Raw genomic sequence first — 21369 nt, 5'->3', positions numbered from 1 at the left:
TTTGTTGTGCTTGGGGAGAGCTCAGAAAATCAATTTGACGACCTAAAAAAAAACAAAAGGTCGACAAATTTTTTGAAAATTGAAATTTTTTGACTAACTTTTATCGAAAATTTTTAATTTCTGAAACCTTATTTGTGAGCTTAATTGTGAGCCTCGCAACGAAAAACCAGTACGTATCTTAATATTTAATCAAAGGGTCTAATAAAGATGAAGCTAAATCCGATCCGATGGATCTAATTTTTGCCAATTTAGAATGAGAAAATCAAAAAACGTTACAAATGTTACAAAAAGTCAAATCATCCCGGCAAAATCAGATCCTAAACGGCTAATTTAAGTGCAGCTATCATAGGCATGTAATCTAAGCTAAAAAATGAATTTTTCGATTCTTAAAATATACAAAACCAGTTCTGGGTTTCCCATAATAAAACTTAAATTTGTTTTTTGCCCAAAAACACACATTCAAGTTTGTTTTTCGACATATTTCTTTTTGTAAGTCATCGAATTTTTTCTCACGAAACATTTATTCATATTGCGCTCTTTTTTTCCAATGAGTTTGACTTCTCTTCGTACTGATAAAATAATTCTTCTCTAGACTGGATTATCTGACCTTTTAGTGTCTGAAAATTTTGAAAGCATGCATATCATTTACAAAAACTTGTCGAATGAAAGCTTTCAACTGACCTAATATAGAGCTCTGAAAGATTATAGACATAAAGTTTATTGATTGTTGGAACCATGTTTTCAGCAGATTTAAAAGAAATACTCAATTTTTTTTCAGAAGTTCATTGACAATATGACAATACGGTAGGTATGACTTCAATATTCATCTGAAATCCTGTTGCTGGCTGTATAGAAATAGCACCACAGAGACCGAATACTTGAATTTATTATAGCCAATCAGAACTCAGTGTTTTAAAAATCAAAACGAAAATAAGCGTGAAAATGTTCCGTTTTTGACAAGTGAAATAATGACGATGATTGGTTGATTTTTTCTGGACTTCTTGTCATACGGTCATGAGAGTAGCAGCCTTGCAGTATGACATTGTTTGTGTTCCGTTAAAAACAGAAGATCAGGGGGGGATGTTATATTGTGGCCGGGCTGTTCTGATGAGTACCTTTGAGTCACTCCATCAATCAGCATCAGGTGTGGTGTAGTCACTTGTCAATGTCATTGCCACCTGAACCACTTTACATTCTGCTTCCTTTAACAGATCCGAAAAGTCATTTATTATTGGAACTCTGAGCAGTTACTTTTCTATTTCTTTTCTAGGCAATTATTTCAAAAGTTGCGTGTCAAGAAACGACTCTTATTAACCCAATTTCTCCTGTCACGTGACTTGTCTGTAGTTTCTAGGCTTTGCAGAGAATAATTCTTGCGTAGACTGACAAAATGGAATTATTATTGTGTAATTGTATTAGTACCATGGTGTAATGGTCTAATTCTTATCCTTAGGCCATGCCTTGGAGTCGTATTGCCAGTTAATCCAATTTGTTCCTTCTAGCTGCTATTTAAGTTTCAATTTACTACCCTTTTGTAGTTTCTTTGGCTTTCATTTCGTTTTTCAGCATGTAACTGCCAATATTACCCCAACAACGACAGTTATTTAATGCCATTTTTTAAACTGTTGTAGCAGTTTTTTTTTAATTGTAGGCTTTATAGTCTGCTAGTAAAAATCGCACTATTTTTCATGACGCACCACCTCAAGCACTTATCCAGATTATACCAAGTATTGGAGCATGTTTAACCATAACTGTATATGACTACTACCAATCTAAATCCATACTGTTGTTTATTCTGCCTTAGAGTTACCATTTTCCATCTATAATTCCTTATATTTTCCTTCCTTTTCTTGTTTCCACCCCGTCTTAAATTTGTACTTTGCACGCAGGCGCACTAAAACTGACTGTCAGAGGCCGCTATATCAGCAGACAGGACTAGCAGCAGAACCGATCTTATAGCAGCAGATTCTATTCTGAGTAATAAATTCTGTTCCAACGGTATATTTAAGAAATTTCTGATGTTTTTTCAACGCTATTATTAAGTTATAATTTTCCGGCTAAACCATATTTTTTAAGCATTTTCATGGTTTATAGAATTTAATCTTTATTTAGATATGGTTTTTAATATACTTACGAAAGTTAAGTTGTTTAAATTTTTACTAATGATCCCTAAAACGAAAACATAAATTGTAACTTAATTTTTGTAACTTTTAGTGTTCTTGATCTGGTAGGCTGAATAGACTAAGTAGCAACTGCCAATAATATTCGTTTCCGTACTATACTATTAATTCCGCGCGCAATTCTGCCGCCTAGCCTGTGTTGCTCCATTGCACTACTACTGTGTACTGTTAATTTTTCATTATTTTTTGAGTTTTTAATTCCAAACACCGTCGTAGCACATATCAGTCTACGTTTTAATTTCCTTCCACCAGTCCAATTTGATTCCATTTTTTGTTTCTTTCTTATTCCGTCCTGATAAAATTGTGAGAGGTTCAAATTTGGCTTGTCTATTTGAAAATTTCAACAGCCTATCTGACAACTTCTTGTTTTTTTTGTTCGCTTGGATTTTTTGATATGGTTTTTCTGGGTGGGGAATAAGTTTTAGTTGAACTGATTTTCGTCTGATTTTTGTCCCTAGGAATCAAAGCAAGTTAAATACCAATCAGCAATCAAGTGTCAAATGGTCTTCGTTCTAAGATTTCGTTCAGAGAAATGGACAAATCATTTTGAATTCGAACAATTCCGTTTTGGTCGTCAAAAATTTATTCTAAAAATACAGAATTAGTGATTAGATGGGTTTTGCCCTTGTAATTCTTTTGTCCTAACTGCAAGTCGTATTCTCGCTTTTGGACAGTTTGAATTAGATTTAACACCAGCACAACATTGTAACCCATTGCTAACCGTGACGTGATTATGATTGGAAAGGGAATTAGAGGCTCCTAAATTCATTATTACTCTATGCACCATTGTGATATTTTATACAAGAGACTTACCTTCGCTTTTCCATACCAATGTACAATACAAACCTCATGAACAACACAAAACGGCAATGGTCATTACGGTTGTGCAGTTTTGCACTTCGCTTATGATCAGCAGCATCCAATGTGTTACAAGTGGTCAATTCACAATTCATTCGACACGAAATTTGTTCACTTTTGTTTTACGGTGCCCACTTAACATGCCATAACCATTGCTTCTTCCCCAATACATTAAATGGGCATAGCCGCGCCCAATCAGAATAGACTGAAGTACAATCTGCACCGCCTCCCTTCCTTTCTCTTTTGGACAACAGTTTGTAATTGCCCTGCAGTACAATGCGCCATTTATAGCTCGAATTCTAAACTTTTCATTGTTGAATTATTTTCCTGCCTTCTTTTTATAAGCGTGCTATATAGATTTCGTCCTACTTTTAAACCTCAGTATCTTATTAATAGGCCTGTAATAGGAGGTTTATGGCAAATATTGGTTACTACTGTTCTAGATGATTCTATTTGTTAATTAGTTTTAGTTGACATAGTTTGTGTTGTTCCAACTTACCAAAATCATAGCAGTTCTAATGCCGACTATCGAAATCTGGCTTTTGACTTTTTTGTACAACGTGAACAAATGATTGTCTTAGTTTAAATTTATCATTTTTCATGGGATTTTTTGGTATCGTGAATTTTGGGCATTTCATTCAAGTTGCTAATTTGGGCTAATTAATGCGAGCAATGATCCCCTATTAATGAGAGCTATAACAACGCGAAAGGAAATCATTAATCGGGCTCATGATTCTTTTTCAGCTGAATCGAGTCAAGCTTTTTTGGTCCAAATTATACGCTACTTGAGTCAAATTATATCACTTACTACTTGAAATTTTGTGTGGGTGGGTTTGAGTTTTGAATTTTTATTGCCTGAAAGAAATTGAGAGATATCTGAAAGCAGTCGGAAACTTGAGGGGGCTTTGTCCTGATACGAGCAGTGATATTTCAGCTAAATTTTTAATGAGGTAAGCACGAGTAATTTTCTAACGTCGCTTTTACCGCGCATTTTATTTACTTTTCATTTATCGATTTTTATTTTCTAAATTTTGCCCGCTGGGTTGATTTACTTGGACTATATTTTTTTCGAATTAGTATACAGGTGAAATGTCTTTGAATTCCGTGTTCACATTATGAACAAATTTCTGCAGAATATAAAAACTGTCTAAGCAGATAGAAACTGCTCTGATTTTCTTTTTGATTTTAAGACGGGAAATTCCAGGTCGAATTGCCAATCTGATTATACTGGGATATTTTCAATGTTTTAACTGGTTTTTAATGCTCCTTATCCTATTGAGTTTTGAATCAATAAATAAAAAATAAATAAATTCGTCTGTTTTCTGTATGTTCATTTTTTCTAATTTTTAGATTTCGTTGTAAAAATTTGCATGAGCGGAACAATCTGTGCCTCTTGCACAGCAGTCGGCACTCTTTTTTGTTCCCACCAATGAAAGTGGGGGAAACTTTGTCTTTTGATGTGTTTTACTTATTTATTACAAATATACAAAAGCTCTTTTAGCCGTAACTATCGATATCAAAGTTTCAAAAAAGTTAGTCGAGAAAAAGTGGTTTGTGGCCATCTGTGTTTTTAAAAGAAAGCATGCTTAGTGAGCACATACTCTCTTAAAATGGTTATTTTTTGGTTTTGCGGTGAACGAAAAGTTTCTCATTTGAAGTAAGTCTAGAATAATTTGGGGTTTTATTTGGGTCGATTTTGCGTAAATATTACTCAATGAAATGGAGATAGTTTTTAACAATTGCTGTAATTGAAAGTTAATCATTACCAAGTTCAGTCCTCTGAAACTGAGATAAAAAAGCGTCTATGTCGTTAGAGCCTCCCGTCTCAAACAAGTTCCGGCTTAAGCTACTTCATCGTGTTAGTGTATCAAAAAAGCGAAAAATTGTTTTGGTTGTTTCTTTCAACTTTAAGGTTATTATAACTTTTACAGCTGTTAGTTGGATGTTTTTTCATTGCCCCAATATGATGTTTCGGTACTTTAAATGTTTCTTGAAAATTAACGAAGTCGTTTGTTTTTGTTCCGACATGGTCTTGAATTTACTTGGAACTATGGCGTGTTTGCCCATATGGCGTGTTTGCCTATCACGTGTTTGCCTATCACCTGAAGAACGTGTTTGCCCGTTTTATGTACTTCAATTAAAAGCTGCAAGGATTCGAGTGTGGTGTCGTTTAATTTGTTGTAGTTCCGATTCCCACGTAAAATTCAAAAGTTGTATCAAAGTTGTATCAGGTTCGAAAGTCGTATCGAAAATTTGTTGAGATGCAGATAATTGAGTTTCAAGATTTTGTATTAATCACCGAATCCATTTAATATTTATTTTCACATGAAAGATTCATTTTATGTTTTTATGCCGTATGGAAGGTGAAATTTTATGGAAGGTGATTTTTTTTTTACTTCTACTTGGTTCGGGAACTAAACGAGAGTTAATTTTTTTAGTACAAATTAGTTTGGACCCTTTTTTTTATTACAAGGACGTGTGCCTAATTTTTTTTATACCTAATTACTTTTTCATAAATGATTTTTTTTCTGTGGTAAGTTAACGCGGGCCGTTGCGTTTATCGAAGTTTTTCCTCAAACTGAACTTCATTTGAGCCATACCTTTTGTAGAATTTTACCTTTTTTTTCCAATTTTTTGACTGCTGATTTCGTCCGATTTTCTTTCCGCTTACCTGCAATGCTAAATGCTTATATAAAGATTTATTTACTGCATATGGATTTTTCAATCCTTATTTTCACTGGAAATTGTTTTTCTCGACCTAATTTTTTTTTCTTTAGTCGTTTTTTGTTAACTAGCTTGTGATGCCGCGTTTGCAAGGTATCTAAAGAGACGTGAGGCTGCTCTTCGTCTCTGTGTATAATTTTATACGGCATGCTATTTGCATAAAACAGTTGCGTGTTAAAATACTTTTGAAGGGCTTAAGTATAATTGCTTGCCAAACACGAATTTAGTACGATGCATTTTCAGCAGTTATTTTTATGCGCATCACATATTGTTGACCCGCATTGTTGACTCTAATTTTTAACAATTCAGATTGAAGCTATCTATATTCATGGTCATTCAAAAATGAGTTGATGGTGGTAAGTTTGAATTTATTTTTTTTCGCACCAGGTTTTTGATTAGTACAGACTGGTTACCATCTTGATTTTTTTTTCGCATAATTGTAAAGGTAAGAATGTATCTTGTTTCTACTGCCAAATATGAATATTTATTTTGCTATGAACATAGTATGGAACTAATTGAACTCATGTGAATTACTGAACTTGAAAATTGGTTTGTTTTCAGCATTTTGCTAACGATTTAAGAATCTGTGAAGTTATTCTGGAATCTTTTTTTGTGAAGTTTTCATAATTCAAGACTTTTTGAACATTTAAATCAAATGAGGTCGGCCGATATATATAGCAATAAAGCTCTTTTCAGCCGTGATTTCATCAATAGTCAAAAACCTTAAAATTGATTTCTGTATCAAGAAAATTTTGCTGGCTTCATTTTTTTTTAGCTTGGAGCTTATGCTTTTTAGACGCTGAAAAAGTCATTAATAGTTTTCCCTAAAATAGCTTTCAGTTTCCCCTGCATGCATGACAAAAAATTAGGTTCGTTTTTTTGCCAAAAAAAAGTGTTGTCGGAAAGTTCTGGGCCACAATATTCAAGTGAACGCTAAGATCATCAAAATGTGTCATATCATGTTTTAGATGTTTAAGTGAACCTTCATTGATTTTAGAGCTGAAGCTAGATAACTCTGATGGGGTCGTGTCTGGTGTCAAATCAGAAAGCAATTCAAGTTGATTCGAATCACATTAAACATACTTTCAGTGACGAGACCAATGACTTGAAATTTTTGCTTTTTAAATTCTAATTAGAGCTAAAGTTGTGTCAATTATTTCACTCATTTTATTTGATGACCTTTTATTTGGTCACTCATTTTATTTGATGACCTTTTATTTGGTCACTCATTTTATTTGGTGCATAAAGTAAATTTTTAATTTTATTTAGCAAAACTTCTTGATACCTCCCAAAGATGACATTTTAATATTATTATCATTCTGTTATTTTTTGTGCTCAAAGCAAGTGACTATCCGGGGCGGATCTAGGATTTTCGAGAGGGGGTGAGAGGCGGTTTTTTAATTTTCAAAAAATTTGTCGACCTTTCGTTCTTTTTAGGTCGACAAATTGATTTTCTGAGCTCTCCCCAAGCACTACAAAGCCCCTGTTTTGGCAAAAATTTCGAAAAAAAACAGGCCGAAAAAGGCGTTTTTAGGCACTTTTTGGACAATTTTGAGCAAGAAATCGCGTTTTTTCCGACGCGCGCTCTCCCCTCAAAGTTAGTGTATATTGGCGCCAAAGGCGCATTTAGAACAAATTGAGGGTCAGTCAATCAAAAAGTGGATATCTCAAAATAGTACAAAGGGGGGACCCTTTGTGTCGGCTTGGGGTCGAATACCTGAGGAAAAGGAGGCGTCCCCCCCTAAATCCGCCCCTGACTACTATTATGAGTTTTTTCTTTTGGATATTTACAATGAATCTCATATTTTTATTACTTCTTGATTTTTTGTTGATTTTTTTGCTCTGAAGTGTTCATCTGATTCTCTGTGATTGCTTCTTTGCTTTTAAATAACAGTTGGACAAAAATTGAGTTATTTGACCTTTCATGCGTAACTCGATTGATCAATAATAGGGGGTAGTAGAAGTACGAATTGGGTGCAATTTGACCGAATGAGGCTGAAAAATTGGATGAAAGGGGCAGAGGGGAATAGGCGAGGGGTGAATTAATGAGTGGCGCCAATCGATAGCGAACCATGCGGACATTATTCTCCTATTCTTACCAAATCGAAACAAAATCAAATAAAGCTCTAAGTGTAAAATAGATAGCTACCTCACCCTGTATAAGAGTGAACTAAGAAAATACATACCAGCGATGCCCTTGGCAGTTTTCTATTTCATTTTCTCTCTTTGTAACCGTTTTATGGCCTTTTTATGACCTGATTTTTTGTGCACTTTCTTTGAAGAAGGATTGTGGCATATAAAACATGAATGATATGCCACTTCGGTCAGATGAAATTATAATCTGAAGGCATCAAATGAGCTTTTGTGTAAAAGTTGTATGTTTTGAACGTGTATGGGTGGGCAAGGGTTTGAAATATATTCTCTGTTCGCCTGTGGCTAAATAGCCACCTGAGTCCAGCGCGATCATCAGTCGAGAATTGTGAATGAAATTATCAGTGGTTGCTATAATGTATTGTATTATCCAGACCAAAGTAGGCCTAAGTATCAAGATGATGGAAATGAGACTGGGTTCGCTTTGATTTCACTTAACACGATATTTTCTAGCTCCTTTTCTTTTTTGTTGGTTTATTTAGCTTTTTAAACCCGATTTAGTAAGTAGGTTACGTGGACCGACCAACGGGCTTACGAACCAGAGTTGTAGTTGATGCCATTTGGTCCACAGGGACGGCTTGCACTGTAGAAATTGAATACGTATCAAAGCAGAGCTGCGCTTCTGTTGTCCTTTTCATTCGTCCTCACCACGTGTGTATTGGGGCCCCTATTTGCACCACTATACTATGCATATTATTCCCCAAATGGGGCATGCTACCTTTTTATAGCCCGATTTACCCATTCTAAAACACAGGGTAGTGCTATCTTTCTCCCTCTCGCCGCCTGTTGTCCTCGTTTAAAATCAAATAAAAAGAGCTAAACTCAGTTCAAAATGTTAAGCCGGCTCAATTTGGTTCCCTTGTGCACTACCCTTGTGCCGCTACTTTTCTTTCATTTGACTTTTTCCCTTTTTTCTTCTGATTTTGTGATCTTTAAACTCTTCAGGTGTGCAATGGCTTATAGCTCTGCAATGCTCCTATGTTTATGCTCGGTGTTCTCTATTCTTCTAGCATCCTTCGGAAGTAATCGCTCAAAACATTCCACCTTATTCCAGCCGCAAAAGTCTCAGAAGTAGAGGTGCCGCAGTCATTTTATAACTATTGGTTGCTAAGCATCTATTATACCACGCGACTACATTTGCTTTTTTATTTCTATTTGCAATATTATCCGAAATGAACACTAGTAAAGATGTATTTCTTTTAAAATATCCAGGGCTCTGTTATAACTGACCTGAAGTATTTTGCTTTGATTTCATTGATAATTGTGTTTTCAATTAAAACTGGATCGGGTTCAAGTTTTCAATTGAAACTGGAGCGGGTTCAAAATTCGGCGGGGTCAAGTTTGAGTCAGAGTCTTGGTTGCGACGATTTAATTGACCGCACCTGATGTTGGTGTTGTTTATTATTTGATGATTACTTGTCTAATATGAGTAGTGGCAACTTGCTACAAGCGGCCGCCAGCAATTCGTACCATGTGCCGTCGCCTAAATCTCTCAGCCACGCCTCAAGGGGCCACAGTCATTCAGGGTCCCACTTGGACAAACCAAGTCCCCCTTTGACCACTTTCGTGGGATACTCACCGATTAAAATGCATCCCCAAAACAACCATTATCATCATCAAGGTCCCAACAGTATTTACAACAGTAGACTGCACGCGCATAGTCAGAGTCAAAGTCCCCAAATGGCGCCCAGAAGTCATCATCATGTGCGAATGTCTATAGACGTCGGACACTCAAGTCCCTCTCACTCGGTGTGCGACGGGCGACAAAGACCTGTCAGTCCCCTGGTCACTGGCGGGGGAGGGGGTAATAATGGTCAGAACGATTATGCAGTTCCTAGTTTGTTTCAGAGCAACTCGGGGCATACTCGTGACACGCTCAACAATGCGGCTATGTCTTCAGTGAACAAGACTCAGCCCGCCAACGGCTCAGTTGCAGTGTCTTCTACATCACAGGGACAGGGAAACAGCAATAGCTCTCAGTCTCAATCAAACCACACACATAGTTTATCTCTGGGAACAGATCCCCTGGGTAATAATAACAGTGCCCATAGTCAGAATCATCTCAGAGCAGTCACCGGAGGGGTTGGGTCGCTAGGCACAGGTCCCATCAGCAGTAGTAGCAGTGGTAACTCGCACCATCACAGACCTTCAGTTCACCATTCTGGGAGTGGGGCAACAGGCAGAAGTAGTAGTTTCAAGAAGGACGACAAAATATCCAGCAAGCTGAAGAAGGCCATCCAGGAGAAGGTGTCGGGCAAGAGTGCGACCGGGGACTACATGCAGGATGTGGGTGAGTACCGAGCCGAGACCAGAAGCTAATTGAACTATCTCCGCAAAGAGATGGAACCATTAAAAAGACTATATAGATGTAAAAACGTAGGTTGCTCGTAAAACAGAACTAATTTGAGATTTGAAGTTATTTATGTAAAATAACATGCCGAGTGGCCTTTGTTTGTTTGTTTTTTTTTCTCCATGTCGTAGCTGTGGTAGCTTGTTGATTGCTGTGGTGTGCTATTTCAGACTCGGACTGGTGTCGCTTCTCGGATGCGATGTTGAGTCGGAGTGCAGAGGCCATCCGGAGACTGGGTCCGAAGATAGAGCGGGACATAGATGTCGCAGAGAGACTCACGGCAGTCATCTGGGAGAACTTGCGGAACCCTGTCAGCAACCCGCTAGTGAGACAAGACAACGACGACGTCTGCCACCCCTGCAAGCGACAGTATCTCTCCATGCACACAGGTAGTCGTACCAGTACTACACCTCTCTTTATCTCATATGTTTTAGTAATGATTAAATCAAACGAACAAACATTTCTTGTTTTTAAGAGTCTATAAACCAAGTTCACACTAGTTACACCGAAGACTTTAGTCAAGGTGTTATGGTATCGTGTAACGGTTTTTTTTTAATGTTGTCTGTTGTCAAGTGTCGACAAATAACGTCCACAGTTATCAATTATCATGTGGGCTGGACTATATCGCGCTATGTCACGTGATTGCGTATGTTTGTTTCTTTATTTGTTCATCTTTATTTATTTTAGCTCTCGAACTGTTATTTCATGATCTTTGCCAATATAGCAAAATTTTGGTGTATACATGTGTTCGTACGATTTTTAGCTCACGAACTGTTATTTCAGGCTCTTTGTCAATATAGTAAAATTTTGGTGTATACATGTGTTAGTACGATTTTTAGTTCTAGAAGTGTTATTTTATGATCTTCGTTGATATATCAAAAATTTAACCTATACATGTGTTAGTACGATTTTTAGTTCTAGAACTGTTATTTCAGGCTCTTTCTCGATATAGCAAAATTTTGGTGTATACATGTATTAGTACGATTTTTTGTTCTAGAACTGTTATTCTTCAATTATTAGTTGTTCAAGTTGTTTGGTTTTTGCTTCAGTTTTTATGCCTTCGGTGTATTGCGCGTAGCGCCTATGTTATATAGGTCGTGATGGTTTTTTTATTCAGGAAAAGTTTTAAGAGTTGTCAGGCTCAAGTTTACTTTTTTGGTGATTTGTTTTTTAATTCAGTTCTTTTCCTTTGCTAAAAGGAAGGCAAACTCTACTGTCGAACAGCAAAAGTGTACAGGTCACGAAAAACATGATCGACTTCTGATTTCGAAAATGGAAATTGATTATCAGATTTCCCAGCGAAATGAAAGTTTTACGTATTGAACCAATTCTCTCAATTTGGGTTAATTTCAACATAAAATTGTCCATCATAAATTGTTCTACAAATTCAAAGAGCTTTATGGGCGTCTATTTTTTTCTTGGAAATTCGCAAGTTGAATTTTGTACTGAAAAACAGGTCTGTATTATTTTTGTGTTTACTTGCGTTCGTTGACTCTTTTCCAACTGTCTGTCTGTTGGCTGTGTTCTTGTGGCATCGGTTCTAATATCCGAAGTTTGTTTTCAGGGAGATGTATACATCGCATAGTGAAAGTCTACAAGCTATTGGCCAAATGTGGAATCAGCAACCAGCTTCTTTTATACACAGCTGTAGAAAAACAAGCCTACGACGTAGTCAAATTCCTACTTCAAGAAGCCTCGGCCAACGTCAATGGCGAGTACCCACCCGGATCACGCATGACGCCAATCCTTTATGCTCTGGACCCCTCTGGTATCTTTGGCTATATCCATGCTGGCCAGTACAAGCGCCGGAACTTAACTTATTCCAAAGAGGACTTCATGCGAGTATGCATCGAAGAAATGAGTTCAGAACACGACCCCCACGCAGAGTTGTTTGAGATACTAGTAGCGACTGGGTCCAATTTGAACGTTAGAGATCCGGACGGAAATTGTCCAGTGCATAGACTGGGAATTTGCAAGTACGAGAGTTCAAAACACGTGGACACCAAGATTTTGAAGATCATGCTATCCTGTAAACACTTCGACATCAACGCCAGAGGTAAAAAATATATAAGCAAAACTTTGCATACATTTGCTAACAATCAACTGACATCGTTTTTTACGATGTCAATTTTCGACATCCATTTTCGACCGTCCAATCCTCAAATTTTTCTCAAGGTGCCTTCAGAGTGTATATAAACAATTTGAAGAGAGAGCGCGCGCCGATAATACTTAAATTTCAAGTCACAACTTTCCCGTCAAGTCAAAGGGCCCGAATTGGTATTTCAAAAAAAAAACACTCCCTGGAAGATCCTAGGTCCGCCGCTGCTTAGACAAGAGAATATTCGATGATCCTAAGAAATATGCTTGCATAAGATGAGTAGGTTTGCCTTGATATTATTAAGATCATACGTCACAAAAAATAAAGATTGTCAAATTTTTGGTGGCTTAAAATAATCAAAACTGGTCAAAACTGACCGCAGCATAGAGTTTAGTGACCGCAGCATTTTCTTCGGCGGCTTTTTTGCGTAGGGGTAGAATATTGGGAGCAGATTTTTTAACTAGTTACAATGGGGTATTTGTGTACAAGATCGGGTATTGAGTTCGAGGTTTTACTAGAGTAGCGCTGTGATTGTGTTCGTTAACAGGTGCATTTGGCTATACTGCACTGCACATCTACGCGATGAAGAACTGCGAGGAGGAAGCGAGACTTTTGGTGGATAGAGGGGCGGATCTGGACGCACAGAATGACGACGGAGACACGCCACTGCACATCGCGCTCAAACTGGCACATATCAAAATAGCTATGATCCTGATCAAGTCCGGCTGCGATGTCAACAGACAGGGCGCACACGGCAACACCCCGCTGCACTATTGCGTCCAGAGACCAGACTGGCACTACGTCATCACGGAGCTGATCAACAACGGAGCCATTATCAACATCACCAACGACAAGGAAGAAGCACCATTACATCTAGCTGTCAAACACCCTCATGTCTGTATGCACTTAATAGACAACGGAGCACTGGTGAACAAACAGAGAACAGACGGATCAACAGTGCTACATATGTTCGCGAGAGCGGGTAATTACGAGTGTGTGAAGATGATGCTAGATGCGGATGCAGACGCCAATCTTCCGACTGTAGATGGTGAGATCCCTTTGCACTTGGCGGTGGACCACCCGAGGATACTGAAGTTGCTGTTGAACTATGGCTGTGACGTGGACAAGCAGGGCCTAGGAGGCAACTCTACGTTGCACTACTGCGCCGTCACTGGCAACCTCAGTGGTGAGTTGACTACAGCTTAAGCAAACTGATTTAAATTGGACAAGCGAAGTTAAACGTCCCTGGTTAAACCAAAGGATTAAAGTTCCGTGTACAAAGAATTCAAGTTCTTCTTTGTATACATTTGATTCAACCGCTCGTTTATTGGAAGATGGATTGCCGAAATATGAATTTTGATATTTTTGTATAGGTGGTTGTCAGCGTTGTAACTGTCTCTTGTTGAGTTGATGGCTTAAAAATGTCTTAAGTTTTCATCAAAATAATGATTGTATATTGGTATCGCACAATCGTGGATACGGCGTTATCTTTTATATTGCGACTTCTTTTTCTAAAGGTCCTCTAAGGTCTTCGATTAATACGTCATGTATAGCTCTTCTTATTAATACAATAGGAAATTGCTGGTGCTATTGTGACTGTGCAACGGGATTTGCAGATTAAGGTTGCTTCTGGGGGCAGGTTTAGAAAGCTAAATTGGATAGCGCCTCCTCTTCCAATCATCGGGAAAGGAAATCAATCAGTTGCGCTGTGTTGTCCAAGGTCACTGTTGAGACTCTTTTTAATTGGCTTCCTTCTTCGCCTCACCTCTTCTCGTAATGGATCGGAGCAAGGGATGCCCAACTAATCGCCGAAATTGATTGGAGCTCAAATTGCAAAATTGCAAAGTGTTCTTAATTCCATGTCACTTCCAATTTTCGAGCCAAATGCCGTAGCAATTTCTATCTTCTTCAACTGAAATTGATTGTATAAAAATAAAACAGAAGTTAAGCAATCTTGATTTTAATCTGCACAAACCAGGGTTGCAATGTTTAAAACATGTCTTGTGTAAAACTTGTTTAAAACATGTTTAACACAGTGTTTAAAACACTGAATAATTTAAAGTTCAAAACAACTTCCCCTGATCGGCTGATTTTCTTGTGTGCTTTGGCACTCTGAACTGTGTTCGCGGAAAATCTCCTTGATGGATTTCATGAACGAGGTGAAATTGAAAGAGCACGCAACTGGGGAAAAGTGCGACACACCGACTGCATATAGTTTCATTGTTTTTTATTTAAAACTTTTTTTTAAACTCGAAACGTGTTTTTGCAACCCTGCCACAAACAGGGTCTAAGGCTTTTTCCTTGACATTATAAAATAAAGAACACTTTTAAAATGAATGAGGCCATGATCAATAACGAATGGTTTGCATTTCCAACCGTTTATTGTTCCGACCATGGAACTTTGTATTCGTGTGTGTTTTAGTTTTTTTCTTTTTGTTTTCCACGCAAACTCAAGTACCTCAAATAATCATCGGACTGGGTCGAGTGATATATCATATTAAAGCTCTTTTAGTCGTGATTCGAACCACATTAAAAAATTCCCAAATTTCGAGCAAAAAAAAAGCGAGCGAGCAGTCGTATTTTAATTACTTGAAAGCTTACAATAGCTTAATTTAAAACGTAAAAGCTTACTTTTTATTGGATAACGTTAGTTTAATTTGAATATTTTAGCGCCTTTTTGGAATCAAATTTTTCAAAAAAAACTTGAAAATTTTAGAGAATTGTTTTTCTGATTTCGTTTTTCTGGTAATTTTTCTACAATAGTTGTTTTTCGTTTTGCTATTTTAGTATGGTTGTCGAATACACCTAAATCCCAGTTTTGTTCAGCTCCTGTGATCACATTACGCCGAAAAAAGACAATAATTTGAAAAAAAAACTTTGTTGTTTTTTTATTTGTTGTTTTTTATTAAGACTAGTCGGAACATTCTGTGATACTTGTACAGTAACCGGCTATCCTCGTTTTTTTTCATTTTTCTTTTTGTTTTCCGGTATTACAATCATAATCAGGTATTACAGTTAATCATTGGACTTGGTTGAGTGATATATCATATTAAAGCCCTTTCAGTCGTGATTCGAACGACACTAAAAAAAATTTTCAGTATCGAGAAAAACCGGTTTGACATTTTTGATTTTGGGATAAAACACTTCATAAATTCAATAAACTGCTTTTTGTTGATTTATTATTTTTGTAATTATTTTTCTGCAAAAAAATGTTTTCCAATTTGCGTATTTTACTGAAACTGTCGAAATTGTTTAAGCTTTAGTTTCTCGTTAAGATCATTTTATCACGCCGAAAAAAGACCCTAATTTGAAAAAAAAGTAGTTTTTTTTTAAAACGATGGTTGGAACATTCTGTGCTACTTGCACAGTAACCGGCTATCCTTGTTGGGTTTTGGAAAACGCCAATCAGTGCCAAAACGTTCATATTAACTCAAGAAATTGTCTATTTTATGGTTGTATTCTCGTCTTGGTTTGCAGAATAGACACGATTTAGGTAGTGTGTTTCACAGTTATACTCATCAATGACTGTTGGCTTATTTATAAAGGAGTTACGAAGATCCACTTTGTTTTAATGTTGTTTTTTTTGTAGAGGATTTAGTCGTGCAAAACTGTTATCATACTTGTAAGCTATCGCCTTCTACTTGGAAAGAATGTACTATTTGCGTTTTTCTTTCCAGGGATCCAAGCCTTAATCCAGTGTAGCTCCAATGTGAACCTGGTCAACGACACGGGCGACAGTGCTCTCCACGTGGCTACCAAATTCCCGGACATTGTTCGGTGTCTGCTGGAAGCACAAGCCAACGTCAACCTCCTCAACTGCATAGACAGACTGCCACTCCATTGTGCGGCCCTGGAACTGGAACACTGCGAGAACTGGTCTGCCCTGGTGGAGAGTGTGGAGTTGTTGTTGGACGAGGGAAGCGATGTATCGACTGTGGATAGGTCCGAGTGCACGCCATTGCACTACATTACAGCATTCCACCATCTCGGAAGATCAAGGTAAGCTTCCAAACACTATGTTACGCAAGTGAAACTTATCAAAATAGTCTGATAATTACATGAAAAATGGATATTTGCGCTGACATTTTTAAGACAAGCTTGTGAGTTTACTTTTTAACACTAAATCTGCATTCAAAAGGTTACTTGTTTTCGCTGTGGTTTTGTATTATTTGTTCCATATGTTTAATAAATTTTTACAGGTGCTCTGACTCAACAATTCACACACGTGACTTCAACTACGATCTGCTGCGTCTAGTGCAGAAGATACTGGAGACAGACAACGGACTGGTGAACAGAAAAGACAGCAAAGGTTGCACTCCGTTACACATCGCCATCGAGAACGGAGACCTGGAACTGACCGAGGTGCTTTTAAATCACCACGGGGATCCCTACATTCAAAACAAGTACGGCCAGACTTGTTTTGATATCGCCAAGACCTCACATGTGAAAGATGTGGCACCGGAGATTGCGGTTCTATTGAGTAGCAAAGAGGCCATGATGAAACACGGAGGCATGAACTCCTATGGTATGCATGGTATGGGAATGGGCGACGGGTGCTACGGGGGAGGAGGAGGGGGAGGCGGCATTTCGTCTGTGGTAGTCAATGGAGACCAGGTGCTGGGGGTGCTAGAATGTCTTCTCGAGTCCATCGATGACGAACAAGAGCGGGAGGAACTTGGGGAGGCGGTGGGTGTTGTGAAAGGAGTACTGGACAAGTACGGTCTGCCCCCCAACTGTGTGCTGGGAGTGGGCGTGGGTGGAGTGGGTATTGGGGGAGTAGGTGGTGCTGCAGGGGCGGGAGGGGGACTGTCGAAGGAGCACAGGGAGACTGTGAAGCAGGTGAGGGGCACTCTGCTGGAGGAGATGAGTCCCCTCTACATCATTGATGCCTTCCTCAACCAAAGGTAGTCAGCCACGTCACATTATCACTACACCAGGATTTTTACTAATCAATCGAATTCAATAATTTTAGGTGCGGTTAGAAAAATTTACAGCACCGAATATTTTGAAGTAATATGGATTTGCTGTTTCCACGAACCAAAATTGTTCAAACTTCTAGATTTGCTGTTGTTGTCAATTGGTCAAATGATTGATTGTAGTGTACTTACACAGAAATCGTTCTTTTTTGAAGATTCGATGATTTTAGTGAACTTATATAGGTCATGATGAGTTGTTTTGGTTTTTGTCTGAAAATTTGTTCGTGCTCAGTATTGATTTTTGCTGTTTGATTTTTTTCGAAATATGTTCATTTTGTTAAAAGAAAGACAAATTCCACTATGTAATAGCAAAAGTCTAAAAGTCACCAAAAATCTGATTGCCTTCGAATTTCGATTTTAAGTTTCAGGTTTTCCATTGGACTAAAAGTTTTACTCATTGGTCCAGTGTTTACACGTGCGTAGCGTAGTGTGATAGTACGAGGCAACTTTTTTTTCAACTTAGGTCGCAAATAAAGGTGCTCTTTTGGTGGCAATTTTAAACAAGTAGACTGCCTTAGCAGTATATTTACATGTGCTCCGTCATTTGATTACTAATCAGTTAACACGTTGATGCTTCTTTAATTCATCAATTGAACCAAAAAAAGGTATTTGTTTCATACGACAGTATAATAATTAAAACTCCATTTCAGAATTTTCCAACTCGATTTACGTCGCGAGAATTTTCAATTTATGGATATTTATGCGCAGTTTGATTCAATACATTCCAATTTATTATTTGCAATATTGGTATTATTGCCTTTAATTTATTACCTTCCTAAATATTATATGCAAAATTGAGTTTTTGTGCTTTTTAAAGGTCCCGTATCTTTGCCGCTTTCTTGCTCGTCTTTGCGAAGTTTCAGCTTCGCCTTTGTCTCAAGTTGTGTTTTATTTATCAAAAAAAGTGTTAGTCATAACTTGTTTTTGAAATTCAAAGCTTTAAGGCCATATATTTTTTTCTTTGAAATTTGAAAGTTGAAGTTTTTTCAATGGTATTTTTTTCTGTTTTCTTGGGTTCTTTGACTCTTCTCCGAATGTCTGTTGGCTATGTCAATCAATTTTAACCCTAGAGATTAACAGTTTTATTGCAACCGGGAACAAGATTCTTCATCCGTAAATTTAAGTCAAGATTCGTTTTTTCGTCAAAATAAACTTTTCACCGTGTTTCATACTAGTATTATAAAATGTTCTCTTCTTTAGTTATGAGAAAGCAATTAATGAAGTTATATAATAGCTTGAATTTTTCTCATGGTTAAGGAAATTGATTTTTATGAGAACTGCAAAAATTGAATTTTTGATATTTCAGCCGACAAACTGCTCAACGGATTTCTATTTTTTCATTTCCTCCCCCAAGTTCTGTAATTTGTAATTTTACCAAGTCTAAATTAAGATGTATCGCAATTTTTTTTCCTCATTTTTTAAAATTCAAATAGTTTGTGTTTTTGGCTTTGTCAACTTATATTGCTTAATTTTGAGGGCAAATTTATTTGTATAGGATTATGTGTTTCAATATGGATGTGTCGTAAAAACTTTTGAAACTTCATGAATTTTTATGACAACAGTTTTGTTTTCGGCTCAACAGGTTTCGACCCAAACTTTGTCGCCTTTGTTGCCGTTCGGTGAATGGTTTCCGATTATTTTTGAGGCTATTTATGAACTTCATCCGATACAATCATAAAGTTTTTGTAAGTTATCTACAAAATGTTTAACTTTTCAATTTTTTTTTCAAAGTAATTTTTTCAACTTAATTTCTCAGAATTTTTGGTTCGGCTTCTATCGTTTTCCACTGACTATACTATAGCGCAATGTGTATTGTAATGCGAAGTGTTTCGAGCCAGTTCAATACTGGCTGTTGTGCTCTGCCACAGGTTTTCATCAAAATGAGTTTCAGTTTGAAACAAACCTTGGAAAAATTTGGGTGTTTTTTTTGGCATTTTGTCAATTTTTTATACGTGTCTGTGGCTTTGTCTTTCGCAAATGCGCAAGTGGTGCGAAGCTCAGCTTCGCCTCTGTGTAAAATTTGTTCACGCCAAAAATTAATTTTCAGCTGTTTGACTTCTGATTTATTTTTAAGTGCAGTTCATTTCATGGCAGACCTCGCAAGGAAACCTCACAAGGAAGGCGTTGGCGAAAAGTGTAAATTTTAAGAAAAATGCGATTGACTTCTTTTTGTGAAAGTGGGTTTCATTTTCACAATTGCTAGCGGAATAAGAAAGTTAACTGATCTGGTTCTTTCGAATAGAGATATTTTTTATCAAAAAAGTGGCAATCATAAATTGTTCTTGATCTTCGAAGAGCTTTAAAGGCATATATTGTTTTTCTTTTTCCATGTGTTCATTGACCCTTTTCCAATTGTCTTTGTTGTGTATTGAATTATTGGGCTGTTTTGTGTCATGAATATGAAGGTTGATTGTGACTTGGGATGGGTGTTGTGTTTAGTGTTCTTAGCAGCGGGGCGGCGGCCGACATGAAAAGTGCGGGCAGCAGGAGACTTCAAAGTGAGCGACTTCTCTCCTTCCTCGTCTGCAGTCCAGACCAAATGTTCGACCTATTCTACAACACACTGCGACACACAAACCAGTCTCATCTAGCTGACGTCCTAGCCCAACATGCTCACTGCATGTGTCACAATTTCTCACACAGCAACAACAGCAGTAGCAGCAGTCATTATGCTTCTCACCACCACGCCCAAACAGGTAGTCATCGAAACACAAACAACAACAACAACATGGCGCTCCCCTCAGGGGCTGGTATGCACGCGGCCACCCAATCGCAGCACACTCACGCTGCCAACTACAACATGCCCCCCTCACACTCTCCGTCAACAGAGTTATTAAGCAGTAGTGAGAATATACCCCCACCCCCGCACCCCAACGTTGTAGGACCAGGGGGTGGTGGTATTTCTACTCAAATGAACGGAGTGTGCTCTTCACAAATGGCTGCTCAACAACATACATATTCCACTTCGTATGCAAGAAGTAGAGCTCCGATCCCGCCTCCCCCTCCTCCGCCCATAGGAGGGGGGACCTCGACCAGATTAGGAAGTTCATCGCCCACTAATATGTCTGGTGGAGTCCTCTCAATACACAACCCAGCCAATTCCTTACTAATGAGGCCACCATCTGCTAGTCCCCCACCTACAATGGGTGAAAGTTAATGGATGAAAAGGGGGGGGGCGAACATTTTAGATGTGACCCTGTTTCGGGTCTATTGTTTCGGGTCTATTGATCCATGAACTGAAACTTGCCGGTCAAGTTCGGAGTGTTGGAACCGAATCTAATCTTATGTACAGTGGCTTTACTCTAATGACAACGACTTGCAAGAAGTTCAACTTTATCTTGTGTACTTTCAAATAATGACAGTTTAGGGACGGTTGTGTCCGGCCGGAAACAGCCGGTTCCCCTCAAAATCGACTTATTAAATGATGTTTAATTCGTAATCTATCTCTATTTTTCTCGCTTCTATGCATCTGTAGACCTATCTCTTAATGTCTCAGTGATCCCAACTGTTACTAGTAATTTATGAGCAAACTTCAATGTCATAAACATCATGCTACCACACAAGGGCGAGAATGTGAACCTAATCGCAATAGCTGTATTGAAAGGGTTTAGTTCAAGGAATAGATGAAACAAGTTAGCTCGAAAAGGACAATAAAGATTGAGATCAGTTTGAAGTAGAGACGGACGGATGCAATATACGGTTTTCTTCTTCTTTTCCATTTGACATCAGCAGTGATGCTCTGTTCTTTTAATAATTAATTACAACAAAACAGTCCATCGTCTATTTAGTCCAACTTACAAATTTAAATAACATTAAAAATTCAATTCTACTGTGCAATGTTTCAATTCAGTTAAACCCACCTTTGCTATATTTTATTGCAGCAATCCGTTTATAGTGCAATATAAAGATTTCTATGTAAATAAGTAGTCTTTTTAATAGAAGATAGCGCTCTTTTCAATAGCGTATTTGTATTTTTATATTAGATCCATTTATAAATTCAATCCAGCAATGAATTGCAAAATTTGAATCAAA

General features: G+C 37.7%; 1 protein-coding gene across 8 annotated transcripts in view; it reads left to right on the top strand.

The window, feature by feature from the left end:
• Positions 1-21369, top strand: part of LOC134845131 (uncharacterized) — a 72017-nt gene extending 50648 nt beyond the window's left edge. For 4 of the 8 annotated variants that reach the window (XM_063862001.1, XM_063862007.1, XM_063862006.1 and 1 more), the window contains exons 2-8: positions 9762-10203; positions 10434-10655; positions 11828-12319; positions 12909-13547; positions 16039-16360; positions 16561-17265; positions 19777-21369. In XM_063862001.1, the coding sequence (XP_063718071.1) occupies positions 9762-10203; positions 10434-10655; positions 11828-12319; positions 12909-13547; positions 16039-16360; positions 16561-17265; positions 19777-20494 (3540 nt within the window). In that variant the 3' untranslated portion in view covers positions 20495-21369. Of the gene's footprint in view, positions 1-2308; positions 3292-3477; positions 3989-5127; positions 6119-8858; positions 10204-10433; positions 10656-11827; positions 12320-12908; positions 13548-16038; positions 16361-16560; positions 17266-19776 lie in introns of those variants that run through there. The other 4 variants (XM_063862003.1, XM_063862009.1, XM_063862005.1 and 1 more) reach the window with 4 other exon arrangements.

This window comes from Symsagittifera roscoffensis, chromosome 4 (assembly GCF_963678635.1).
Source record: "Symsagittifera roscoffensis chromosome 4, txSymRosc1.1, whole genome shotgun sequence".
NCBI classification, from domain to species: Eukaryota; Metazoa; Xenacoelomorpha; order Acoela; family Convolutidae; genus Symsagittifera; species Symsagittifera roscoffensis.
Note: the sequence above shows the minus strand (reverse complement) of the source record. Positions and strands in the feature narration are given on the sequence as shown.